The sequence below is a fragment of the Helianthus annuus genome, chromosome 17 (genome assembly GCF_002127325.2).
Source record: "Helianthus annuus cultivar XRQ/B chromosome 17, HanXRQr2.0-SUNRISE, whole genome shotgun sequence".
Classification (NCBI taxonomy): domain Eukaryota; kingdom Viridiplantae; phylum Streptophyta; class Magnoliopsida; order Asterales; family Asteraceae; genus Helianthus; species Helianthus annuus.
Genome location: NC_035449.2, coordinates 193,295,751 through 193,320,141, shown reverse-complemented (window position 1 = coordinate 193,320,141; position 24,391 = coordinate 193,295,751). Strand labels below are relative to the sequence as shown.

The window sequence follows — 24,391 nt, the reverse complement described above, 5'->3', positions numbered from 1 at the left end:
CCCGGTTATGGAATTAGTTTTATAAACTTTTGCTGGTTTGGGATGGGCATGGTACCCCTGCCTAAGTACCCAGACCCATTTACCAGCATTGATTTGAATATTATATAAGATAATAAATATAAAGTTGAAGTTGTTAGAAACTTCAAATTATTAAAACTAAAGAATTGTAAGAAATGTAGTTGAGCATTTGGTATTTCAAGTCACCTCACCTTTTGAGGTAAGTTTATGATCAATAGGCATCTCAAGGGGTAATTTTTAACCACATAATATCATTGATTAATCGTGATTCGTGCACCTGATGGTTATAAGTAATTGGTGCCTGATGGGTTTGGGACACAATTTCATAATCGAGTATGGGACCGCGATTACCAAACTCATGTCATACCCAGTGGCGAAGCTTGAGATTTCCAACCGAGGGGTCAAAAACGTATATATCTATAAAACGGGGGCCGAAAACGTATATACCCAAAAAATTCTATTCGAAAACTACATCTCCACTACTGAGCGAAAAGTTCGGGGGGTCGGCCGCCCCCTATGCTTTGCCAATGGTAATACCTGACCCATTGCCATCCTTAACGAAATTTATTTATTGATTAAAAGTGGTAAATCACTTAATTCACTTATGGATAGGCCAGGCCTATTTTGGTTTATATCATATCTAATTATGGGTCAAATGTTCCGTTTACCAGACTTGAGGATACTATGATTCAGTTTCCTGTTACAACATTGCCATTGCAGGTTTAATATATTTTATTAGTTTGTTACAGAATTAATTATGTATATTAATATAGGTGGATATGGATCTTATTAATTAGGATTAAACAAGAAACATATGAGCTAGCAAGAGGAACAAGTTCACCCGACATTTACAAAGAACCTAGTGTTTGTTGTATGATGGGCTACTTACTCATTTTTGGTCTGCTTTATTGGTCATTTCCACTCAAAAAGGTATATCATCTTATAAGCTTTCTGATTTATTATTATGTTTTAATCATAATAATTACTAAAATATTAAATGGATAATCTGTGGAGATCAGGAGATGCTTGGGTTATCCGGAGGAGTTTAATGCGGAGGTAGTTGAGTTCCTTATAAAGATGAAGAATCTTTAAATATTTGAGGATCATTGCTATCTTTCTTCCATATATATATTGGTATGTCATCTCTAACATCTTCCTTTAAATTTTGTTAATTGGTTGACTTGGGTAAAAGGAAATTTGTATATCCGCGTATCTGAGTCAACTCTAACATACAACGGGTTAAATTAGGAACTTAATAATATCTGCTATTTAAAACGAGTCAGCACCACACATGGTTTTTGTATGTGGCCGCTAGACCAACCACCAACGCCTGAACCAAATTGATATGTTTTTTTTTTGTTTTTCAAAATGATCTATTTGACCCGTTACATGACCAACCTGCCCCTTTTGCCATATTTAATTTTGTTCTATTTATTGCAGATTCTTTATGCCGGGCTGAGTGTTCGATATGCTTAAACAATCTAAGTTATAGCTTATATATTAACCCAATATGGAACGAAGATCTAGTGTTTGTAGCAGCAGAACCGGTTCAAAGAAGCTTTAATGTTAACCGTAGAAGAGAGGTAACAAAGATGAGATTCTAGAAAAATGTTTGTTGCCATTGTACTCGGTTCATCGAAGATGGGACAATAAAGTCGTACACTCAAAATGGCACAACCTTGAGAAACATAAGGTGATTGATGGTGAGAAAAAAGAAGCAAAGTTCGCGAGTCGAATTCATCTATGAGTGTGTTTGGATGGAGGGTATTATGTGTTGGATGAGTATACGAATTATAGTCGTGATTTAAGGCCGGCAATGAAGGAAATATGGAAATCGAGCAGTTGGATTTTGGAGCTCGGGATTATAAGTGTGAAGGGGTTGTTGCCTATGAAGACACGAGACTGCCGTGGGTCAACGGATGCGTTTTGTTTTGTTTTGTGTGGTGAAGCATGGGAATAAATTGGTTCGCACGAGGACGATTATTGATAGTTTTTCGCCAACGTGGAATGAACAGGATACGTGGGAGGTTTTGATCCATTATACTATCAATTTTTTTTTTTTTTTTTTTTTTTTTTTTTTTTGTTATTTTTCATGTAAACTTGTATATTTGTTTGTAGTTGTCAAGTGAAAATAGTTATGTTCAATAATGTTTCTAAAAATGATGATGATATGCAGCAGATAAATGTCCGTTCGGCTTTAAGATTGGTAGCTACAGCATACAAGTTATAGGTGGGTCTTCTACTTGTAAGTAGAGGTCGTAAAATAGGTGGGTCAGGTAACGTGCCAAAACGGGTCTAGGTGAGTCGGATTCGGTTGACCTTATAACCTTGTTGTCAAAAAAAAAAAAAAAAAAAAAAACTTTTAAATAATTAGTTTCTAAGATGATTACAAAGTTAATATTATACCAATAATAATAATCTATTTATTTGATAAAAGGATTTAGGAGGTTTTATACATTGATACACTTTCGCCGACTTTTGACCATAAAACATGTCTCCTTTTAAGCTAACATTTTGATTTTACTCGGTTGACCCATTAGAGATATAAGAACCACATACCGACGACTCCTGAAGCTGAAGCGAACCTTAAACCCTTGTTGTCGAAACATAAAACTTTTAAATAATTAGTGTCTAACATGATTACAAGGTTAATATTATTCTGTTTGTTTGATAAAAGGATTTAGGAGGTTTATACATTGATACACTTTCGCCGACTTTTGACCCGACTCATTAGAGATATAAGCACCACATACTAACTCCTGAAACCAATGAGTAATATGAATCACAATAATATAGTGTCTTTGCAGAGAAGGGCATTATGCGATCCCCGTATTATTATTTCAGTTTAACGAGAGCAAATCATTCACGAGCATAAATTTTTTGTGAAGAGTTAACAAGATGAGTTGGTTGGACGGGTTGAATAACGGGTCAAACAGGCTTAGATTGAAACAAGTCAGTTTTAAAAGTATGGGTTGAGCTACAAACACAATACTGTCCATTTTTTCAAAATTTCCAATAAATAACTTCTTAAACCATAATTGCGAAAACAGTATTAATTTACAAAGAAGGGCATTATGCAATTCGAGTATCTTATTTTCAGTGTAACGTAAATAATTTACGAAGAGCTAACAAGATGAGCTGGTTAGACGGTTTGGACCAAAACTAGGATAATTCAACAACGCTCGCACCGTTTTCCATCAAGCGGAGTATCAGTGAGACCGTTACTAAACCATGGAACAAAGAGGGGTCAAACTAACCAAACAAACCCTCAAATTATCCGTGCTCGTAGAGCTTAGATATGCTATCTTCCCATTTATCTCCAACTTCAAGACCGTTAACTATTTGAGTCAATTCTACAAGACTAAAACCCGGTACACTAAATCCTCTCTCCATCATCAAACACTTCATCCTAGATACATCTTCCCACCTCCCCGATACCGCATAGATTACGATAAGCAGCACATGATACGAATGATTCAACGGGTCATCCTTAATCAAAGCTTCTGCAATTCGTTCTCCTACAGTCATGTTACCGTTAAACCGACACGATCCTAGTAAACCAGCCCACGTTGACGATTGCGGTGACATATTAACGTCGACTGGCATATTCTTCAAGAATTTAATCGCGTCATCAACTAAACCATGGCTAGCATAAAGATTAGCCATGCACCAATAGTGTGCGAAATTGGGTTTTACGTTAAAAACATCGGTCATTTCAAGAAAATGGTTTTTGGCGTCTGCCAACAAGCCTAATCGCGCACAACCACATAGTACTCCTACATAAGAGGCTTCATCCGGAATGAATTTGCCTCGCTCTACCATTTTATCGAATAACCAAAGCCCGTGTTTCGCGTTTCCATATATCGACTGCCCTGAAATCATCGCATTCCAACATACTAAATTCTTAACTAACATTCTGTTAAAAATAACCTGAGCAACGTCTGGTATCCCACATTTACTATACATATCGATTAAAGCCGTGCCAATAATCAAACTCACATTCACCGACATCCGAATCAGCGAACCATGAACCGACCTCCCCTCTTTCAACCTACACGACCTGCCACAAGCCGTAACCACACTCACAACCGTCGTATCATTCCATATAACACCCGTCCTAACCATCGTCCTAAACAACTTCAACACAAGCCCTGGATTCTTCCCGTCCAAATAACCCTTCATCAACACATTCCACGACACCACGTTCCGCTCCGGCATTCGATCAAACAACCCATGAGCACTACCCATATCACCGACTTTCGCATACCCATCAACCATAGAGTTCCAGGACACCAAATCTCTCACAGACATTTCATCGAACACCTTCCACGCAACATCATTCGAGCCACAACCTGCATACATATGAATCAAAGCATTCTCCACATGTAAACTTGTATCAACCCCAACCTTGACAGCCTGCCCATGCCACTCCTGACCCAACAACAAATCCCCTGATTTCCCACACACACTAATCAAAGGTGGAAAAGTAAAACTATTAGGTTTAAACAAAACCCCATCATCTCTTCTAACCATTTCACAATAAAAGTTCACAACTTTATGGGGGGGCAAAGAGCAACAATAGCCCTTGATTACAGTATTCACACAATAAGTATCTGGAAATTCAATACCTTTGAAGAGAAGTAAAGTGTAATCAATGTCGCAAAAGGTTAAAGAAAGCTTCAAAATTCGGCCAGCAATTGATGGGTTTTGGAGCAATCCGGAGGTTATGAATCGGGTCTGGATCTGGTAGAATCGGGTCAAGTTGTGTATAAGATTGAGTATGCTGCTATCTTTGAATGAATAATAATCAGATGGTGATTGAGATGAATAGAAGTGGGTTCTTTTGGGGTTTATGAGAAACCCTTGATTTCTTGTGTAGCGTAGCATCAAGGCTGATGCCATATCAGGGGTATTTCGATAATTTATTATACATACTAATAGATAATAGATATCAGCTTTAAAAAAAATTAAATACATTTGCTTTATCTTTTTCTATAACAATGAAACTTTAGAGCTTTCAATCAACAAAAGATAGATGTTCATAACTTAATGAATAAAGCGTTCGAAATTATAATTATAAATTATTCCCATATTCGCTTAATTTTAGTTTGTTAAAAAATATAAATTTTAAAACTAATAACCAGTTTCATCATTATATTCTTAATTATATATATATATTATACCAACAAGTATATATTACTAAGTGTACATTTAAATATTGTGTGCTCTTTACAACCGTAACATCAGTTTAAATGTTTTTATTATTATGAAGAAAGAGAAATATATAATCTATATCTATCTATCTACTATAATAAAAGAAACCAAGTTTTGGACACGTGTCATTCATTGAATGTATCCTCAAATCTATACTTATCTTATATTAATTAAATAAATTAATATTAAATCTTATCGTACTTTAATAAAATATTATCCTCAAATCCAAATTGTTAATTTAATATATTTTTAAAATAAATACCTCTCTTTCCTACTTATCTTATATTAAATAAATATATAAATAATAAATTAATATTAAATGTTATCCTAAATTTATTAAAAAAATATTTTTTTTTATTATTTGGTATACAAAATTATATTTATCAACTCGTGTAAAACGCGGGGTTTTTAAAAAATTAAAATTTTTTATTATTTACTATACAAAGTTACATTTATATAACTCGTGTAATACACGAAACTTTTTTATCATTTGCTATGTGAAATTAGATTTATTCAACACGACAAGGTTTTTAAGGATATGTATTTTTTTATTATTTGGTAGATTTTCAACCCGACTATACATGAGTTTTTTAAAGATACGACGTTTTTAGTATTTAATATACAAAATTACATTTATTTAATCTGTGTATAGACATGGTTTTTAAAGATATAACTCTTTTTAGATCTATTCAACACGTGTAATATATGGAGTTTTTTAGGATGTAATTTTTTATTATTTGGTAGATTTATTCAACCCGATTATACACGGGTTTTTTAAAGATACGGCGTTTTTAGTATTTAGTATACAAAATTGCATTTATTTAATCTGTGTAATACACATGGTTTTCAAAGATATAACTTTTTTTATTATTTGATACATAAAATTACATTTATTTAACCCGTACAATATACGGAGTTCATACAGATATAACTTTTTATTATTTAATGTATAAAATTATATTTATTCAACCCGTGTAATACACGGGATTCTAACCTAGTACTATATAATAAAAGAAACCAATAAAAGGACACATGTCATTCATTGAAGCCATCTATTTTTTATAGATAATTAATATTAATTATAAGATAATTATAAAACTAAATTATAGATAATGACAACAAAGTTGAAGGAATTGGGATTTTACAAAATACATTTTTAATATATAATTTCTCCGGTGATAATGAATGAATTAGGAATTTACAAAATGCATTTTTTTTAATATATAATTCCAGTTTAAGTTTGTATAAATTACAAAATTATTCCTAAAATCAAATGTTATTGTAGGGGATTTTGGTTATTTAAGCAAAACTTAACAGAAAATTTAACGGAAGTTGACAGTAAATATAATTTTATATATTAAATAATAAAAAATTATATTTTTAAGAATCTCGTGTATTGTACGGGTTGAATAAAAGTAATTTTATATAACAAACAATAAAAAGTTATATTTAAAAAAAACCCTGTGTATTCACGGGTGGAAGAAATGTTTTATATACTAAATAACAAAAAGTTATATTAAAAAAAACTCCGTGTGTATTGTACGGGATGAATAAATTTAATTTTATATAGTATAGATAATAGAAAAATGTTATATCTTTAAAACCCTGTGTATTACACGGGTTTATCTATTGTTAAAAAAAATATTTCTAACCATAAACCCCGAACATGTTACAAAAAAAAGTTAGTACCCAAAGGTGATACTTTTGGTAAACCACAAGGACTATCTTTGTAATAAACAAGATTTTTAAAGATATATTTTTTATTATTTAGTATATAAAATTACTTTTATTCAACCCGTGTAATACACGGGGTTGTAATCTAGTGATCATATATAGATTGTATTTAATAAAAAATATTTTTTAAATGATCAAATATGTTTATATAATATTATATTTTTTGTTGCACTAACAAAATATTATTACAGGGGATATATGAAATATGTTTATTTCTAAATAATTAAATACGTCTTGACATGAATTCTAAATTATAAACGCATAATTCATATTATATGTGTGTTTTAGGGGACATATGAACTATGTTTATTTCTAATTTCTAAATAATTAAATATGATCTTCTAAACTACAAACTCATAATTCATAACTACTAGTAGGGTGCCCGCGCGATGCGGCGGAGGCGACTCTTTGTATTGTGGTACTCATTTTTTTTGTAATTTTTTTATTCGTATAATATTTTACGAAAAAATTAAAAGGTTCTAGATTGAAAATTTATAATATAAGAAAGTAAATTAGATAATTATGATGAATAATATATTGTATGCAAAAAAAAAAAAAAAAGTTTGCCTTGGGGAACCTTTCAACCAATTTGACTCGGTCACTTTTAGCTAAACCTTTTGATTTGATCATTTTGTGATCAACATCAACCAAAACCCAAACCCAAACCAACCCATAATCTCAAATCTAATTAAATAACATACTAACATCAGGTTAACAATTAATTAATACAAGTGCATGCTCAGTTTAATCATACCAAAGAGTAATCGAGAGAATGCATACTGAATTTAAAGGCACATCAAGGAAGCAAGCAACATTAGGGTAAGTTTATAAAGTTCATCAAAGCCAACGAAAAGCTCGTTTATACTTAAATTAGGGTTTCATACCTGTAACTTTTGTGTAGAAATCCGAAAATATAGAAATTTTTTGATGAATGACTTGGAGCGAGAAGCAACCCATTCACAAGTGAACGGGTCAATTATATAAAAAAAAATATATATTTATACCAGGCTCCAAATCCAAATATCTTCATCATCACTAATCAACCCATGTCTTGTTCGTCCTAGGATTTAAACCTACTCATGAGTTAAAACATTTCACAAAGAAAATATAATCTACAAAATACATAATAGTACATTACCTGCACAACCCTTGAAGTATTATTCATAGTGTCCTGCTCCTGCTGCAAACAAAAAAGACATCCCACCTTCGGCTTTAAATAAAGGCTACAACTGTTAAAAAAATCTGCAAGTGATTATTATTGTCTTTTGTATAGAACAATAATAAAAGGCCTGGCCTCCATGTTCCCAACAATGCTAAATTACCTAGCCTACATACATAGAATCAGAAGCAAATTAAAGGTCTTGAAGATGAAGACTGGTGGTTCAGTCACCGATGGCTTTACATTCGCCGGCTCTACTGGAGCTCGGGTGTCAGAACCAGTGCCATTACAACCGATAATGGTTACAATTGTCATTACATGAACCAATGGATAGAACATACAATTATAAGAAGACTTACTGAAGCTTCGTCGGAGTCTTCACCGGAACCTAGCCGCCATCGCAGGAGGCGATGGCTAGGGTTTTCTGTCATGGTCTTCCTCATTGTTTTAACCTTGGAACCGTTGTTGACGATGTTTTCGCGGCTCTGAAGGACCACCGCCGTATAGAAGGCTGTAACCAAATCACCACCACCGTCACTATCTTTCGTCCCCCAAAGCTCCACGAGTTTGACAGATCTAATCCTAAATCTGCATAGTGTTTCTTTGAGAGTAAGAATTTGTAGGAAAGAAAGAGATAGTAGAAGAAGAAGACGAGTAAAAACCACCGACAGGTCGTTGATCTTGTACTGATGATGCAGTAGTCTAGGGTTTTTCAAAATGTGAGACAGGGAGAGGCAACGACCGACCGTTTTCAGATACATTTGGGGAATTCAAGTTGAGAAGCAGATATGAGGTTTTTGAATTTTGATTTTTTTCAAGCCGGAGCCCATTGAACAAGTGTGGTCATGACCCTCATGACTACCATGACCCTCCATGTTAGTGCCATGTAACTCATCTTTAATTCACTATCCAAAACCACTATCCTAAGGGTATGGTCATGACCCAAACCATTAGCCTCTTATTTATTATCTTTGTCTAAACAAAAAGGAAATGATTTGTTGAAAAATGGAAAGGAGGACCATATATGGTTGCCATGGTTTAATCCATGCAAACCATGGTGGATCAATCAAGGGGGTGGTGTAGCCTTCCATTCATGTTCCTAGGTGGCAAATCATGTCCCAACCATGATCCCCACACCCTTTAGCCTTATAGTGATGCTGGTTTTACAATAAGACTAAACTTTAGTAATGCAGTTTATAGTTTAAATTTTAAAAAACTTTTCCCCTTTACTTAATTATATAAGATTTTGTTACTCCATTAAAATAGGAAGGTTTGTTGATATTTAACATAAGTGTAAAATAATGTTTTTAAAAAACTATTTTACTGTAGTTTTAGATTTCAAAGTGACTAAAAGTACGTCGGGTTTTAATCATTTGTATACAAATGCATCGTCTACTTGTACCTTTTAATCCGTGCGTCGATATTGAATAAGATAACTACCGAAATGTCAACAAAAATGTGTAGGCTGTGATGCTATCTTTGGATTTTGTTTAAACATTATATTTTATAAGATATGTCAAAAATACGTAGAAAAATTATAAGTTTGTTGTGGAAGGGAAAAAGTGTAAGGTTGGAGTCCTTAAACTTTTTGAGCTAGTCAAGTTGGCTCTATGTTGTGTCCAGGAGGAACCATCGTTGCGACCCACAATGGCTAACGTGGTTGCAATGCTAGACGGAACGTTGCCTGTGGGTACGCCAAGGTTGGAGTCCTTAAACTTTTTGAGGTTCTATGGAAGGAGATTCAGCGAACCGTCAATGGTTGCAACCGAAGCAGAGGTTGAGATACCGAGCGGTTTTATGGTGTCCACCATCGAGAGTAGTGGTACGAGTGTGTCCCCGGACTTGTTTTCGTACATGTCTTCGCAACAAGTATCGGGACCCAGATAACGTTAAGAATATACTTTTATGTTAATTCTGTACACTTACAATTATATGTACTTTATAAAAAGTTGTTACATAATCAAATAACAAAAACAAAACTTGTGCATACTTTAAGTCTTATAAGGTTATTTTCTTGTTTTATAAAAGCAAGCGATCTGTTTTGATTCTGTTCATCTCTACATAATTGTAAAAGTTATTCAGATTTTTGAATCTATGAACTTTATAGATTAAAAGTTTAGTGAGGGCCGCGCGAACGCAGGCCCTCACTGCCACAAATTATGACGTAGGCTCGACCACTTGGGCCGACCTTAGGCGGGCACCCCTCCAAAGTGCAATGGAGGTCACCAACCTAGGACATGGACCTTCTTGATCGCCCATTTACCCCGTCCAGGTAAGTGAGTATTCAACCGGACCATTTTTGTTTTTATACATCACCAATCCCCCTTTTCTTTCTCTCCCCACCGATGTGGGACAAACTCTAAACTTCTTATTCAACTTTTTTTTTTTCATTTGTTACTCTCAGCTTTTTAAATATAAGCAAACTGCTTTCTCAATCATAAACTTTGATCTTTTTGTTATTACATGTGTATAAAACAAGATACTTTTCTGTTGTAAGATAGGTGTACAAAGAAATATATTATATATTTTGAAAACTTGTTAGTTTATTCTACGCATTTGGTTCATTGCGTTTTAGCTCAGAATCCGCTTTGTCTTCATTGTGAGACGTCTCAGATAACACATAACCAAAAAACGATCAGTTACAACTTACAAGTAACAGTTGATTTGGCATTGGCACCTCTGCTATGCACTAGCTCAAGGACAGACCTTGCCTTACGGCTAGGGGTAACGTGACACCTAAGGTTTTTTTTACGCATAATTTGTACAACCGAAACTCAAGTGACACTTGGGTTATTTTGACAATGGCACCCATAAAAGAGTTAGATCCGCCTTCTATCTATGCTCATCTTAAGCGGAATCGGGAGTTGAGGAGAGGAAGCTTGTTGTCAACACAAGCTTTTATTGCTGCTGATATCAATCCATGTCTGTTGTGTAGCTCGGATGACCCATAGCATTTGCTTTATCATTTATTGAGCTAGAAATTGGGTAGAGACAGCGCAAACACAGGCCTTTACTGGCACAAATGATGACGTAGGCTCAACCACTTGGGCCAACCTTAGGCGGGCACCCCTCCGAAGTGCAATGGAGGTCGCCAACCTAGGCCATGAACCATATTAATTGCTCATTGACCCGGTCTAAGTGATTGGCCCAATTGTCTGGCTCGATTTTTATGCACCACCACTCTTCCTTTTTCTTTTCTCCCAACCGATGTGGGATAATCTATATGACTATATCAGTTTCCTCATGTTGTCAAAAAGTGAAGTGTATGAAGAAGTGATCTAGACCTTACGGAGTGGAGGCGTGGAAGTCACAACCACGCTGAAACACCACCCTAGAGGCGGCGTTGTGGGCCTTGTGGCTGGCATGGGGAGGAGGCAGCCAGGATTTCACCCGGCGTTGTGTTGTTGTTGAACACCCGTGCTCCAACATTCTAATATACCCTTGAGCTTGTTTTTTTTTCTTGAGAAAACACCATATCACAAGTGTTTGATTATTAGACTGCCTCCAATGCTTCCTTTTGGAGGGTTGCACTCAGGGTGTGTTTCCGAGTTAAAAATCCCTCCCCATCCCTCTCCTCCCCTCCATGTCTTTCCAAATTGGAAAGACTATTATCAGGCAAAAAAAAACCCCATTTTCCCTCCCCTTCCCTCCCCTCCCCCTGTTAAGTGGATCTCTGGAACACAACATTAATGACGTGGCATGTGCACTTGTGAAGGATGCATTGGGGTGGACTTGCACTTAAGGGGTTTGCACTTAGTGAAGTGCACCTAAATGCAGGAGAGAGGAGAGAGAAGGTGAAGGTGGGTCCTTTAAAAACTAATGGGTTGGAAAAAAAATGGTGATGTGGAAAAGAGAGGTGCATGTGGGAAGGATGGGTGGGAGTTAAAAAAAGGAGAGAGAGTGCATTTGTTAATAATGAATAAAAAAGCTGATGTGGCAGTGATGACTAGGATGCATATAGTAAATGCAGCCTATTGCATTGCGGACAGTCTTAGTTAATGTATAATATACCCTTGAGACGCATTCTACAAAACGTTAAAGTGTGCCCCTTCTTGACATTCTAATCAAATGTTTTTTTAACGACTAAAATCACCAAACCTGCCATTTGCAGGATTTAAACCCCCCAACCACTTGATAGAGAAATATACCTAGGTCTGTGAAGGGGTATGGTCCCAGATCTCGCGTCAGCATCGACCGCGAGTGACCATTACCCTTATCAAAACCCCCACTAGCTAACAACCCACTTGTACCCATGCGGGAACGCATCGACACAAGGGTTGAATCCAATCTATCTAGTAACAAAGGAGGACTTACATGGAACAGGAGAACGGTAGAGTGATGCGACATAGCATCACATCTGGTGTACGAAAACGGAAGTATTCACAGCGACGCGGCATCGCACCGCGTCCAGTGAACACTTCTATCAATACAGGAAAGCCTTACCTTAGGCATAAAAGGAGATGAACGTAGTGGTACGGCTGACACCGCACCATACGGACATTTTCGTCACGACAAGGGATGCAGGCAAGACGACGATGCGGCTAGCACCGCATCTCGCGTATTCCTTGATCACAAGTAGGAGACGCGGTAACTTCAGATGTTACCGCACGTAGCGATGCGGCTTGCACCGCATCCTATGTACTCAAGCAAGTGGTACTGACACCACAGTGCAAGTGGCACCAATGACAGTTACCTGTCAGAGCTACGTAAGCAATGGACTGACGTGGCGTAACCTCCATAACCGACGGGCCTGACACACCTGAAAAGGGGCAGCACGTCGTCAGTCCATCCATCATCATCCTCATCCACTCCTCGGCTATAAATACCAACCCCAAACCAGGTTTGAGGTATCTTCTCACAACTCTCTCACTACTACTACTATCTTACTTTGCTTCCCAAGCAAACTACTGATTCTCACGCCGGAGAGTGGTAACAAGGAGCACCCCCCACCCCATCCTCCTTGTTACGAGTCACGGCTTGTTTCCTTGTGCAGGAGATCAACCACCGGTGATCCAGCCAGCGATCCTCGAGAGGAAGGGATTAACCCTTCTTGACGAGACCAGTGAGTTAACCCTGCCCGGTTAACCATTGTTTCATCATTGGCGCCCACCGCTACTCTTAGCATTTTCTAATCCATCCCTTTTTCCTCTCTCACGATCATGACTTATCACCAAAACAATACTACGGATAACCAAAATCCTCCAATCCCAAACCCGGTAGGGGTCAATGCCTCGACCTCCCAACCCGGACACATTGGCACGTCCACACAAAGGAGCCCCTCCTTTATGTTCGGACATGACTTATCACAGTTCCCATCTGTGATCCCGCCAGGCACGACCATTCATGCCTGGTACGAGCAGCAGGCAGCTACGCTGACTGCAGCATACAACCGCGCTTGTACTGAAGCGAATATACGAGCTGGGCTTCCCCCAGCACCGCACACCCCTGTTGAGCGTATTTTACAATACGACGGCAGGATCCATTCACGCCCGGCTTCAAGAAGCCGGCGTGAAGAAAGGGGATCGTCTTACTGTTCGGTCCACACCCTCAACGAGGATGATTCCTCATACGGGTCCCACACCAGAGGACCGGTACACACCCGCCTTGGCCCCCATGTCGAGAACAGGAGGCGATCAACCTCCAGACGCGGCCCCGGCATTCAGAGCCGATTGGGCCCACAACCATACACCGAAGGGTACGGTCATACCGACCCTGACGACCATAGCTACCGCGGTGATTCGCATGACACCAGTAGCAGACCGGGAGGACGCAACTATGTTCCTCCCAGTCACCCCCGCAACACATACCTTAGGGCGGCAAAGCGCCCTGCAAACGAACCATACAGACCAAAGGCAGCGGCCGAAAATTCCAAGTTCGGCACGCGGATTGCCAACGCCCATGTCACCACGACAAAATTCCCATTCAACGTTGGGAAATACAATGGTTCGACCGACCCGGACGACCACATGAACGTCTTCATGGGCGCGGGCATCAACGGCCAGTGGGATGAACCCACTTGGTGCAATTTTTTCCCCCAGACCCTTACGGGCCTGGCCAGGGCATGGTTCGATTCTTTGCCAGTGGGATCACTGGATTCATTCGAGGACTTGCGTACCAAGTTCCTCGCACATTTTTGCCAGCAGCGACGCCACGAACGAGATTCGTGCGACGTCATGAACATCTGGCGAAGGAACGACGAATCGCTCGAAGCATTCGTCGTCCGTTATAATAAAGAGTGCCTGGAGATAGGTGACGTGGCAGACCAGATGGCACGAAACCACTTCATCAGGGCCGTCAAAGACAGAGAGATGATCATGACCATCTCTGGCAAGGAGGGCTTGCCCAAAAAATGGGAAGATGTCATGACTGCGGTCAAGAAATACGCCCAGACACAGCGGTCACTCGAACCGCATGTGGCAAAGGCGAAACCCCAAGCCGAAACATCCCAACAAGGGTCCAAGCGTAACAATAAACGCAACCGGGACGTTGGAAATCGCGATATTTCCAAACCATACTTCCCGCAAACCAACACGTTCGACCCAAAGAACTACAACCCCGCCCGAGACAATCGGGCGTCCAAGAAAGAATCTCGGGACCGCAACTGGACCGAGATCACCATGTCGCCAAGTGAGGTCCTCCTTGCGGACCCACAGTTCTTGCGACCGGCCCAACCAATGAAGTCCAAGAAAAATCAGGACCTCACACTCTACTGTGAGTACCACAAGGACTCGGGCCACACCACCAACAGCTGCATCAGTCTCCGACTGGAGATTGAGCGCGCCTTGAAGGAGGGGAAACTGCAACATCTTTTGCCAGGTGGGCAAAAACCCACCAAGCGCATTACCCCTCACGGCGAAGGTACCTCCTCCGGGAAGCGAACCATGCACGTGGCTTCCACCCACATGATCCACGGAGGCAAGGGCAGGCCGCGAAAAGCGGCAAGAAGGCCCGAATGTGACTGGAAGGACGAGCAAGTCGTCTTTCCAAAAGTCTGAGGCGGACCGCGCGATAGGCGCGCCGCCGTCATTTCAGGCCAACTAGCACACTACTGCACCGAGCGTCTATTCATCGACCCGGGCAGTACATTTGATATAATCTACGAACAATGCTTCAACCAGTTCGACCAGGAGGACAAAGATCGGTTGCAAGCAGTAGATTACCCGTTAACCGGGTTCGCAGGGGAAACTGTCTTTCCCCTGGGCCAGATTACTTTTCCTGTGCGTCTTTCCAGCGGAAACCGCACAAGGACAGAAGAGGTAAACTTCATGGTTTTACCTCACACCTCCAAATATGACGTACTCCTCGGGAGAGAATCCCAAGGAGATTTCAATATGATTACGTCGGTCCCCCACTCTGCGGTTGGTTTCCCAACCGAATCGGGGGTCGCGATAATCTATGCCCGCAGGGACGTCATGATGTCGGACGAAGTACGTCCGACCAAGGTCGCAAGGCCCACCCCAAATGACCAGCCAGAAAAATGGGTTCTCAACGCGAGATACCCAGAACAAAAGGTCACATTGGGTCACGCCTTGTCCCCGACCACCAAAGCGCAACTGAAGCAGCTCCTCTTCAGGAACCAAGACATCTTCGCGTGGACACCCGCAGACATGACCGGGGTCCCACGTGATATTGCGCAGCATCACTTGAATACCATGCCAGGTATCAAGCCAGTGATCCAAGGCCAACGCCACCTTGGGTCAGCTAAAAATCAGGCGATGCAAGAGCAGATCGAAGAACTGCTCTCCGCAGGCATCCTGCGGGAAGTTAAATACCAGACTTGGTTGTCCAACCCAGTCATGGTAGAAAAACCGTCCGGGGGCTGGCGCATGTGCGTCGATTACAAAGACCTTAACAAAGCCTGCCCCAAGGATTGTTACGCGCTTCCAGAAATCGACTAAAAGGTCGATAATCTCGCACCATTCAGGTGGAAGTGTTTCCTCGATTGCTACAAAGGATACCATCAAGTACAAATGGCAATCGAGGATGAAGACAAAACGGCATTCCGGACTCCCACCGGAAATTACTGCTATACAAAAATGCCGTTTGGGTTGCGCAACGCGGGCTCAACCTACCAAAAGTTGATGAACGACACTTTCCGCGGCCAAATAAGCAAAAGTGTCGAAATCTACATGGACGACCTGGTCGTCATGAGCATGGAAGAAGATACCATGCTCACAGATATCGAAAGAACATTCCAAACTCTGCGAAGCGTTAACATAAAGCTCAATCCAGGGAAATGCTCGTTTGGAATGGAAGAAGGCAAGTTCCTTGGGTTCATCGTGACTAAAGATGGATTCAAGGTAAACCCGGAGAAGGTCCAGGCGATCGAGCGCATGCCATCGCCTTCATCGATGAAGGATATGCAACGGCTAGCCGGCAGGCTAGCGGCACTCAACAGATTCTTAGCCAACCACGCAGCTAAGTCTTATCCGTTCATCAAGACACTGCGGAGCTGTTCAAAGAAAGAACAATTCCAGTGGACCGCAGAGGCTGAACAGGCCTTCCGGGAAATGAAGGAGTGTTTGATACAACTCCCAACTTTAACCGCACCACGCAAAGATGAGCCACTCATACTATACCTATCCGCCGCGGACAACGCGGTGGGTGCGGTACTGATTGTGGAGCGGAAGGGGGTTCAAACACCCATCTATTACATCAGCAAGATGCTCAACGACCCAGAGACAAGGTACTCAATAATGGAGAAATTGGTGCTAGCACTAGTGCACGCTTCAAGACGGTTGCGACGCTACTTCGTAAACCACGTCATCACAGTGCTAACCAATTACAGGATCGGCCCGATCCTCTCCAAACCCGACATCTCTGGGCGATTAGCGAAATGGGCCATCGAGCTGGGCGCGCACACGATACATTATAAACCGCGCCCCGCAATTAAAGGCCAGATCTTAGCTGATTTCGCCGCCGAAGTACCGGTGAATCGCATCCAAGAATGCGAAGAAGCACAAACTCCTGCACCACCGCCACCCTCTTCAGAAACATGGGCACTCTTCACAGATGGTGACTCCAACGATGAAGGAGCGGGTGCAGGTCTGCGACTCGTCAGCCCCGACGGCCAAGAACTCACATATGCAATCCGCCTCGAATTCAAAAGCACAAACAACGAGGCAGAATATGAGGCTCTGTTAGCAGGGCTACGTTTAGCAGTCAAAATCGGCGTGCAACATCTGGAAGCCCACGTCGACTCTTTGTTAGTTGCAGGCCAAGTACGCGGCGACTACGCCGCAAAGGGGGATATCATGATCCTCTACCTCGAGCAAGTACTGCAACTGAAATCCAAATTCGCTTCATTCAATATTCGCCATATTAATCGAAGCGAAAACAAGTCCGCAGATGCACTATCAAAACTTGCATCTACCAGCTTCCAACACTTGGCAAAGGAGATACGCATCGAAATCCTGCAAAATCCTTCGGTACCCCTGCGCCAAGTCAACGTCATTCAATACGGTTCAACATCATGGATGACACCTATTATCGCATATCTACAATCCGGTGTGACTCCCGAAAGCAAATCAGAAGCACGCAAACTACAATACAAAGCGTGCCATTATCAGATGGGAGACGGTATCTTATACCGCAAGTCATACCTCGGGCCACTACTACGATGCGTCAACCCCCAGGACGCCACATACCTCATTCGAGAGATACACGAGGGCATATGTGGCATACACGCTGGACCACGCATGGTAGTGGTCAAAATCATGAATGCCGGGTATTACTGGCCCGGCATGCACCTGGACGCCGTCAAAGAGTTGCGCAAGTGCATCGACTGTCAACGTCATGCTCCAAAAACCTTGCGGCCAAAAAACAACTTAGTCCCCGTTACAACCGCATGGCCCTTTCAGAAATGGGCAATTGACGTTGTGGGACCCTTCCCTGACGCTCCAGGTGCGGTTAAATTTATCATAGTGGCGGTTGATTACTTCACCAAATGGGTAGAAGCAAAACCACTCGCCTCAACCACTGCTATGATAACAAGGAAATTCATTTGGGAACACATCATCTGCCGTTTCGGATTACCAATGTGCATTGTCACCGATAACGGCACCAACTTCGCTGCCGACGAATTTCAAAAATGGCTAGAGGAACTACACGTTGAGCACATATTCTCCTCAGTCGCACACCCGCAAGGGAACGACCAAGTCGAGAGTATCAATAAAAGCCTAGTCGAAGGGATCAAGGCACGGTTGGGAACGGCCAGGCGTGGCTGGGTCGATGAACTCCCAAGTATCTTATGGGCTCACCGCACAAGCCCAAAAACAAGCAGTGGGGAAACACCCTTCAGCCTAGTCTACGGTTCAGAAGCGGTGATCCCCGCAGAAGTCGGTCTCCCCTCTCCTAGAATGTTGGCTATTGAAAAACTAGACAACAACATGGAACGCATGATCGATTTGGACCTCTTGGAAGAACGGCGCGAAAACGCTGCCATCAACGAGGCCAAATATAAATCCAAACTTGAAAAGTACTACAACGCGCGCGTCCGCGTTTGTACTTTCAACCCAAGAGACTACGTCCTACGCGACAATGAGGCATCTAATGCCGAGCGCCCAGGCAAACTCGCCCCCAAGTGGGAAGGACCCTACCTCATCAAAGAGGTCTTAGGGAAAGGCGCGTACAGATTGCAAACACTAGAAGGCGAACCTATCGCACGCACATGGAATGCACAACAGCTTCGACGCTGTTATATGTAAGCCATGTTCTTACATTTCTCTATGTAACCTATCGGGCCGCAGGCCATTTGCAAATAAATAAATAAGCAATTTTCTACATTATTGTTCGTTATTACTATTACAAATGCGTGTTCCACTTTGCGGTATCCCAAAAACAGATTGGCAAAATCTTCATTCGTGATACCCATACAAAGTGGTAACCACACACAAATATTGTAATAGGCCAGCAAAAGGCAAACAGACTTGCATGTTTTATCCGGCCGGATACACAAGTTTTTGTTAAACACTTAACACAATTCCTGAGCCCAAAAAGGCAAACAATGGAATTGACGCGGACTCATACGACAAAGGTATGGAGTACACTCGACCCCATTCACAAATGGGTAGAGTTCCGGTAATATAAGCTTTTACAAAGCTTAAGCAATTCTAAAACCCTCACACGGTAAATAACAGAATTGATGCATACCCATACAACAAAAGTATGGAGTATACTTGACCCCGTTCATAAATGGGTAAAGATTACGCATACACACGTTCAGACATGCAAGAATTAAAAACACTTGTACAAACTGAACAAAGAAACTTTATATTCAAAAAATTCAAGTATCCACATGATGCTTACGGAATTTACATAAAGTTCCTATTCTATACAAGAGGAATACAAAAAGGAGGCACACTCGCCAACCTAAACCCTATTTTGTACCGCTGGTACCCGCGTCTCCTCCGGCACCACCAGCGGGTTCTTCCTCTTCCACATCAGGGTAAAGCATCCGCAAGCGGTCAACATAGTCCGCAACCTCCAAACACTCGTCCAGCTCCCCTACACAGGCAAGGGGCGTGTCATAAAAGGAGGCTACGGTCGCTTTCAGACGACCCTCGGTATCCACATCACGGAACCCGGATGCCTGATCAGTATAACCGCCTGCGGATAATACATTGATATGCCCAATGCAGCGGTTATAACCAGCCTTGAAGCCAGCATCGCGCGCGCGCTCCTTAACCAGGTCCAAACCAGATGAGGTCTCAGGAGCATTCATGATAGCCTCGACAATCTGCAATAAAAAGATCATAAGTCTTGAATGCTAATCCAAGCAAATGTAAAGGCAAAAGATACTTACACGCGCGATGCCGTGAGTCCGCAACCACTCACGGTCAGCTTCCAGTTGGTTAAAAGAGGACACCAAGGCATCCTTGGCCTCAGCAGCAGCGTCAGCCCGCTTCTCCGCAGCGGACACGCGGGTAGTAAGGTCCGTAACTGCGACCTCCCGGGCCTGAACCTCAGCCTGTTACAAGAACAGCAAACAGTTCACTCGGTGAATATTTTCAAAACAATAAAGACGAAAGCAACAACGTTAAAGAAACGTACCTGCAGGCTTTCAACAACTTTGCCTAAACGAATGCGCTCCGCATTCGCCTCTTCAAGAGCCTTAGAAGCACGGCTCTCCTTCTCTGCGGCCTCTTCATGGGCCTTTGAGGCACGAGCCCCGGCTTCTTTGGCCTCTTCAAGGGCCTTCAAGGCGTCGGCCTTCGCCTGCAGCGCTTTAAAAGAAATGGCCTCCGCCGCAGCTTTCTCGCTGCCCAAGGCAACATTCGCCGCCTTGACATTCGCCAACTCCTGCCGAGTATGAAACAGAACGTTATTCTGCTTAGCCCAAGATTCATTCCATTTCTTGCGCTCATTGGACAACTTTTCGTTCCAACTCTTGCGCTCATCAGCAAGGAGTTTAGCAAGGGTACGCACCTGTTTCAGCTGGGCAGTGGCAGCCCACTCAGAAGTCTGTTTCTGCTTCTCAAAAGCAGCTTTGTCCTTCTCCAGCTGCTCCGCACCCGCACGGGCAGCCTGGACCAACTTTTCCGCTTCTGCCCGCATACGAGCAGCATCTACCTCGCGCCGACCCAGCACTTTATAGTCTTCCAAAATGGCATTCGCCACAATGGAAGTCCCTACCAACATTGTTGAGAGCTGGTTTATACGCAACTCTCGAGGTGCGGCACGGGCGCGCTCAACTTCAAAGGGGGTCCCCAGACCACCCAAAATCTCCTTACAGGCCGCAGGATCATTCGAAATATCATCCCCCTGCATAACAGTCCAGGGGGGTCGGTGATACATAGTGCTGCGGCCCTGGGAGTATGTGCGGTAATAATACTCCAACTCGGACTCCCCAGGCTGAATTGGAGGCCCATCATCACCCGCACCACCGGCACCAGCACCGGTAACCTTCGCCCCAGCAGCAGAGCTCTGCGGCTCAGTATCAGTCTTCTGCGCCTCCGCATCAGACTTTCCTTTCCCAGCATCAGAAAACCGCAGATCCAAGTTATCCCCATCAGGGGGACTAATAAGATTGTTGGATGAATCCACGGTATCAAAAATCTGGGTTGCCACATCCTCTGCGGTACCTTCTGTCCGCACCGTCGACTCAAAAGCCACTTTAGCAGGGGGCGTCGACGGTACTTCAGTTGTCACCGCACCCGTAGCACGCGGGGGTGACCCTGGAGCGTCAAAGATAGAAATATCTTCATCTTGAGGTTCTGCAAAAAAGTCAAATAGCTATCAAAACTAGTTACACAACAGTTAAGTCTAGATAGCCTACACTTACCAACGACAACCGCAGGTTTTTTCTGCGTCGGAGCAGACCTTTTGGTTACTAGTCTCCGACGTTTGGTTTCAACACCACCAGCAGCTTTCTGCTCTGGCCTCCTCTTCTCACCAATCACAGGGGGACCCGCAGCTGTCCCTCCCGCGGCCGCCTCTTCTGCCTGCTTCTTCGCAGCACCAGAACGTGACTCCGCGGCTGTACCCAAACCCTCAAGGGTATCAGATACTATCACATAATCCTTGTGTTGACGAAAAGAGGAGTGAGAGATACCTGCTGCCTGCGGCACCAGATGAGGCACAGTAGTGACCTCCTTTATCTTCTTTTGGCGAAAGCGCACGCCCTTCACAGTTTGCCTCTTTGGCACACCTTTCGCTTCGGGGTCCCCCAAGGCCCCAAGATCACCTGCATGGAATCAATACGTCAAAAAACCAACATTATCAACACAAGTGACAAAGCTTGGATATTATACCTTTGCCTGACGGCAACTCAACTGCCAGTGCAGCCGCAGTAGGCACCCGGAAGTTGCTACGGATGATAGTATTGTGATCCTCTTCACCATCCGCACAAACCACGGTCTCAACCGTACCCAGGAAATCCGGGGCAAACATCCTCCATGCAGGAGCATTTTCTGATAGCAAACACAAATATCAGTAACGCACACAAAAATAAGGAACGTAAACAGATAAAAAGTACGTACCACCGCTCTTCTCCCGCACCACGGGTTTCGAGTTTTTGCTCCTCCTCAGCATCATACGCAACAGCCATAGTTGCGTATTGGTCAGCTTCACGGTCTCAATGGTCTGCAACTGAGGAAACCATTCCACTGACTTCGAGCTAGGGACCGAAATGGTCTCCGCGATGATCGTCTCGGTCACGTTCCGAAACGTCATATCTGCAACAATGGCAGCAGCTTTGATGTAGAAGAATTTCTTCTTCCACATCGTCATCCCCTTGGGGGGAGTCATCAGCTTGGGGGTACCGTCTCGTTGACGGAAAGAAAAGAACCCCATGGACACTGTCATCTGATAGAACCGTCGGAAATCTCCGACGGTAAGCTCTATACCAAGAGCACGGAAGGTAAACTCAAAATTTCGAATCCGAATCATACCAAACGGACTCACTTGAGAAATGTGGACCTTGTACCACTCCAAGACATCCACGACAAACACCGTCAACGGTAACCGGAGATTACAGTCACCAAAAAAGTCGGCCCACATGGTCACATAACCGGCCGGAGCGTCGGCACCAGTATCACCCTCCGATGGATATTGAGCCCCATATTCAGGGGGCATTTGGACAGTAAGCATCAGATTGTCAAAAGACTTCTTGGTCCACCTTAACGCCGGTAAACCAACACCGGCAGCCCCCTCGTCTTCTTCCTCAGCCACTACCGGCTGTTCAGGGTTTTCACCCTCCACATTGTGTGGATTCGATGGTTCAGCCATCAAAAATATTCAAGAAACAAAAAATGGTGAACGGAAACACCAGCAACCTCACCGGAATTTCAGAAAAAATAGTCGGAGAAGACAGATAACAGTTTCTCTCTCAAACGACAAATTTTTTGAAATTTCGAACAAGTGAGGGGAAACCACGAACGGTTTCCCCTTATATACCCATCGCAATTAATGCGGAGGGAGAAAACAAATGATCACGTTCAAAAAGAGCGAATCATAGGACACCACGTGTCGAGCGCCGTTTCCGCTGACGGTTATCACGCGCGCGTGGCCGCCCACGCGCCTGACACAAGAGACGTTTACACTCTTCGCTACAGTGCATTTAATGCCTCGGGCAGTGCAAACGTCCTTTCATTTCAGCACATGCCAGGAAGATCTCACCAACTTCCACCAACTCACACGTGCGTCCAGCCACGTATGCAACAAAAAGCGACTACATTATCCAATTATAAGCGGCATGTGGTTTCTCTGGTATACCGCACCATAACCCATACCGCATGTCGTTTTTTAACATACCCCTAAAAATAGGTAAAAACATATCTCTACACTATAAGGGGGTATAATACCTATCCGCACTACCCACGAGCACACGTGGAATATGCGGCCTTCCTACACACGCGCCCGTTCAGGTGTGTCAGATGCTCAGAACCAGCGCTGGCCGTTGGACTGAACCGCATCTCAGAACACATGGGAACTGCATTGCCTTCATTCTCTTCAAGCTTCAAATCCCTCCTGCCCGGTTCACAACCGCAGAGGGTACATGAACACCTTCTTTAACAAAAGGAAGGAAGGGTATGCACGCGAACGCACATCAGCAACCCCGTCTCCTGAACCTTCAAGAGCTACATCCGACCCACACCCACTTCGAGCAAATGTGGTAATACAAAACCACAGACACTCACGAGGAGCTACGGACATAACCATAGCTTCCGCAGAGTGGTTGCTACGGAAGAGCCAAGCTCACTCCACATCACCGAACAATGCTACTGCATGGCAAACTCGGTATTGGAGCGGGAAGGTAAGTGGCTCCAAAACGAACGCAGAACAGCGCTCTAAATAAACTCTCGTCGAACAACAAGCGTCCGAACAGCGGTAACAAGTCTGCTTATGACTTTGTTAACCCGATTATGGGCCGCATAGAATAAACAATGGTGGGCATACACTTGCCTATGACCATGTTTATTTACCCATAGTATGAATATACATTGTTCGACCAAACATGGCCAACAATGACGCAACGAGGTAACCGCAAAGAACGTGCGGTTACTAGAGAGCTATGACGATAAACACGAAAACCCCACAAAAAAGGGATTGTCGTCTCATAACTCGATGCTGAACATAGAGCTTGAGCAAAGCACTTGCAAGCATCAACAACTTTTTGATCCCAGTCTCAAAGATTGGTCCAAAAAGTTTCTTTTCTTCTTCATGCACCAATTCAGCAATTGGTAGGAAGAAAAGCCCACCTTTAAAGGATGGGAAACCTCCACATACCTTCGAACCACCATCTCAGAGGTTGGTTCGAAGTTTGTG

The 24,391-nt window shown here is 42.8% G+C and overlaps 3 protein-coding genes and 2 non-coding genes across 9 annotated transcripts; all 5 read right to left on the bottom strand.

Moving 5' to 3' along the window:
• Positions 1-3,027: 3,027 nt before the first annotated feature.
• On the bottom strand, positions 3,028-5,040 carry LOC118488983 (pentatricopeptide repeat-containing protein At3g51320-like). The gene has a single exon (XM_035986476.1). The coding sequence runs from the start codon at positions 4,993-4,995 to the stop codon at positions 3,292-3,294; it is 1,704 nt and encodes a 567-aa protein (XP_035842369.1). The 5' UTR covers positions 4,996-5,040; the 3' UTR covers positions 3,028-3,291.
• Positions 5,041-7,688: 2,648 nt separating this feature from the next.
• On the bottom strand, positions 7,689-8,944 carry LOC110925942. Of its 5 annotated transcripts, XM_022169737.2 has the most exons (5): positions 8,795-8,943; positions 8,485-8,713; positions 8,289-8,293; positions 8,105-8,195; positions 7,689-8,026 (listed from the first exon to the last, which is right to left on the bottom strand). In XM_022169737.2, exons 1-5 carry the CDS (start codon positions 8,884-8,886, stop codon positions 8,006-8,008), a joined length of 438 nt encoding a protein of 145 aa, XP_022025429.1. In that variant the 5' UTR covers positions 8,887-8,943; the 3' UTR covers positions 7,689-8,005. The 5 variants fall into 5 exon arrangements, with proteins under 5 accessions (XP_022025429.1, XP_022025425.1, XP_022025424.1 ...); XM_022169733.2 differs by having other exon boundaries at positions 7,689-8,039; positions 8,485-8,944; XM_022169732.2 differs by having other exon boundaries at positions 8,485-8,944.
• Positions 8,945-10,244: 1,300 nt separating this feature from the next.
• Positions 10,245-10,405, bottom strand: LOC118489430. Its single transcript, XR_004887450.1, has one exon. It is a non-coding gene; the product is annotated as a U1 spliceosomal RNA (small nuclear RNA).
• A 705-nt stretch (positions 10,406-11,110) lies between these two features.
• LOC118489452 lies at positions 11,111-11,271 on the bottom strand. Its single transcript, XR_004887473.1, has one exon. It is a non-coding gene; the product is annotated as a U1 spliceosomal RNA (small nuclear RNA).
• Positions 11,272-19,377: 8,106 nt separating this feature from the next.
• LOC118488982 lies at positions 19,378-20,326 on the bottom strand. The gene is made up of 3 exons (XM_035986475.1): positions 20,177-20,326; positions 19,929-20,093; positions 19,378-19,862 (listed from the first exon to the last, which is right to left on the bottom strand). The coding sequence occupies exon 3, from the start codon at positions 19,845-19,847 to the stop codon at positions 19,503-19,505; it is 345 nt and encodes a 114-aa protein (XP_035842368.1). The 5' UTR covers positions 19,848-19,862; positions 19,929-20,093; positions 20,177-20,326; the 3' UTR covers positions 19,378-19,502.
• Between the last annotated feature and the right edge of the window lie 4,065 nt (positions 20,327-24,391).